General features: G+C 45.5%; 1 protein-coding gene across 1 annotated transcript in view; it reads right to left on the bottom strand.

Annotated features, from left to right (window-relative positions):
* NPL (N-acetylneuraminate pyruvate lyase (dihydrodipicolinate synthase)) overlaps positions 1-2263 on the bottom strand; it is a 10186-nt gene extending 7923 nt beyond the window's left edge. The window contains 2 exon segments of the mRNA XM_009994690.1: positions 528-601; positions 2199-2263. Of these exon segments, the coding sequence (XP_009992992.1) occupies positions 528-601; positions 2199-2263 (139 nt within the window).
* Between the last annotated feature and the right edge of the window lie 225 nt (positions 2264-2488).

Raw genomic sequence — 2488 nt, forward strand, 5'->3', positions numbered from 1 at the left:
CACTTCAGTTTTGAACCAGAACCTTGTCACTCACTTCAGCTTGCTTCACTGCACCAGGCTGTGAAGGAAAGTGCTTTAGCAGATGCTGCATTCTCAGTGATCCCTGCTGCCCCTGCAGCAGTCCCAGAGACAGAGGCAGAGCAGAGATGGGAGCAGGGACTCCCCTGGTATCACCAACAGGTTTCCCACAGAGGCCTGTTTGGCTTGGATGAGCCCACTGAATTCCCTGGACTCCTGAGTTGATGTTTTTTAATCAGGTGATTGTATCTTGCCCAGGCAAAGGAGAGAATAATTCAATTGAGTCTTCTCTGCCTAGACAGCATTATCGATTCATCTCTGGAAATGTCACTGTATAAAGGAGATGCTTATTTTACCCCAGACAAGATGTCCCAAGTGTTGCCATTGGTGAACAGAAAGGATCCCACATGCACAGTTCCTCCCACTACTGCTCTTATCAGGGAAGATACCCTAGTGTTGCCATGCAGGCAAAAGGGGTGCAACACAGTTTCTGTCAAAAAAACACTTACCAAAAACGTTCCTCACGTTCTGCTCTCTTACCAGGTAATCCACATACTGACAAATCACCAAAGGGTTAATTTGCCTGAAATGAAAGGAACCTCAGTGACCTCAGCAGCCCTAAGTCTCCACCCATAGGTTTCTTAAACTTAAGAGATTCAGAAAAGAGATGTATTTTTGAAGCTTTGCATTTGGCACACACACAGATGACCCCAAAGTATGACTCGTTCAGCATGTGTTTAGCATTTCAGGTAACAGCCCAGTTCTGTCTTCTTTCTTCTAGTTTCTCTATTCACCATTCCAACCCTTTCTCTCAATTGGCAATTGCTGCAGGCTCATCACAGCAGGGGACTTTTTTGGGGAGATACCAAAGAACAAAAGGCACTCAAACCTTTTTGACTGTTGAGGGAAACAGAAGAGCACAGAGATATTTGTGCAAGGGCTGGCAAATAGTTAAGCTATACTTGTAACTGCTAGATACAGACTGTGAAATGGCATCTGCTGGATGTAACTTTGACCTCTCTCTCTCGTTAAAGGATGAGGAAAGCAACAGACTTTCCTGGCAAACAGAGGAAATTGAATTCTAAGTTTAGCTTCTCTGAAGGACAAATTTATTTTACCGGTGTATGATAGTATACATGTATTTATAATACATTTATTTCAATGTTGTTGTCATTTGTCAAACATACAGACCAGTCCAAGAGTCTGCAAGTCAATACTAGGACCTTGAATGGGTTCACATATCAAGCAGAATTTCACAGCAGCTTTCACAGAACAGACCTTACAAGGCATTCCAAGCAGTGGGCCCAGATCTCTCTCCAAGTACCATGTTGCAATGAATTTGAGCAGTAATAAAAAATGAAACTGGAAATAAGTTTCCTTGAAAGAAGGAAATGAAGGAGGGACTGCGAGACAGGTCAGTTCCCGGACTGAGGCAATGCCACACTTCTACAGCACTTTTCAAAAGCAACAGGTGACTGTCACGGGACTTTACTGGCCCATCTCCACTGTCTCCCTCTGAAACACACAGAGATCTTGACACAACCCCCGTGAGAGAAGTTCCGGGTCCTTTGCTGACTCCAAACAACTCTGTCTTGCGACACCAAAACGCTGCAGGAAGGAGGTCTGTTTACCATCCCTGCTTTGAGGAAGCCTGAATTTCAACTCCTGACTTGAGGTTATTTTCAGAACTGTGCAGTCCTTGCAGTATTTTTTCTGGTTTAGACTAATTCCATGCACACACACTATAGACATGAATGCATGCAGGAGTTCCCAGGGTACAGAAAAGTCTCACAGGATGTGAGATTTTGACAACTATATTCTAGCTCTCAGCTCTTTTGAACTAGGGCTGTGATTTGCTGTAGCAACTGGGAAAAGTGTGCAACACTCCATGTATAGAACCTGACTATGATTCAATTTGCATCTACAAAAGCAACAGAAAAGGAGCCAGACTTACCCAAACTCTCCAAAACCAGACCTATAGCACTGGCAGAGGCAAAGGCCACTCTAGTGCTAGTGTCACCAGCCTAGTGGTTTCCCCAACCCAGCAGACATCTGATTTAAAAACAGATCCCAAAAGGAGCAGTTCCAAAGAAGAAGGAAGGGAGAAAGAGGGTTCTAAGGTAACAGCAGGTACTGCAACTCCGACAACACGCCACGTTGTGAGACAGGGTCATACTCACCCATCAGGAGTCATTGGAGTGACTGTAGCAGCCACAAGACCCTGTAACTTCTTTCCGGGTGACATTGAGCTCTTTGGAAAAAGAAAGAGGTCCAAAACGGTTGTTGGCATCTCGATTCAAGTGGTGTTTCGAGTCATTTCTGCGGGAGCAAAACTGGACAGACAAAGCGCGGAAGAAACGGAGCCGGCAAGGGTGTGATTTTTCATCAGAGAGAACTGTCCCGTGGCTGCTGCTGTGGCTGCAGCAGCAGCACCCGGGGCAGGGCTCAGGCTTCACACCCCTCTCCTGCT

This window comes from Chaetura pelagica, unplaced genomic scaffold (genome assembly GCF_000747805.2).
Source record: "Chaetura pelagica isolate M959 unplaced genomic scaffold, ChaPel_1.0 scaffold363, whole genome shotgun sequence".
In the NCBI taxonomy this organism is placed as follows: domain Eukaryota; kingdom Metazoa; phylum Chordata; class Aves; order Apodiformes; family Apodidae; genus Chaetura; species Chaetura pelagica.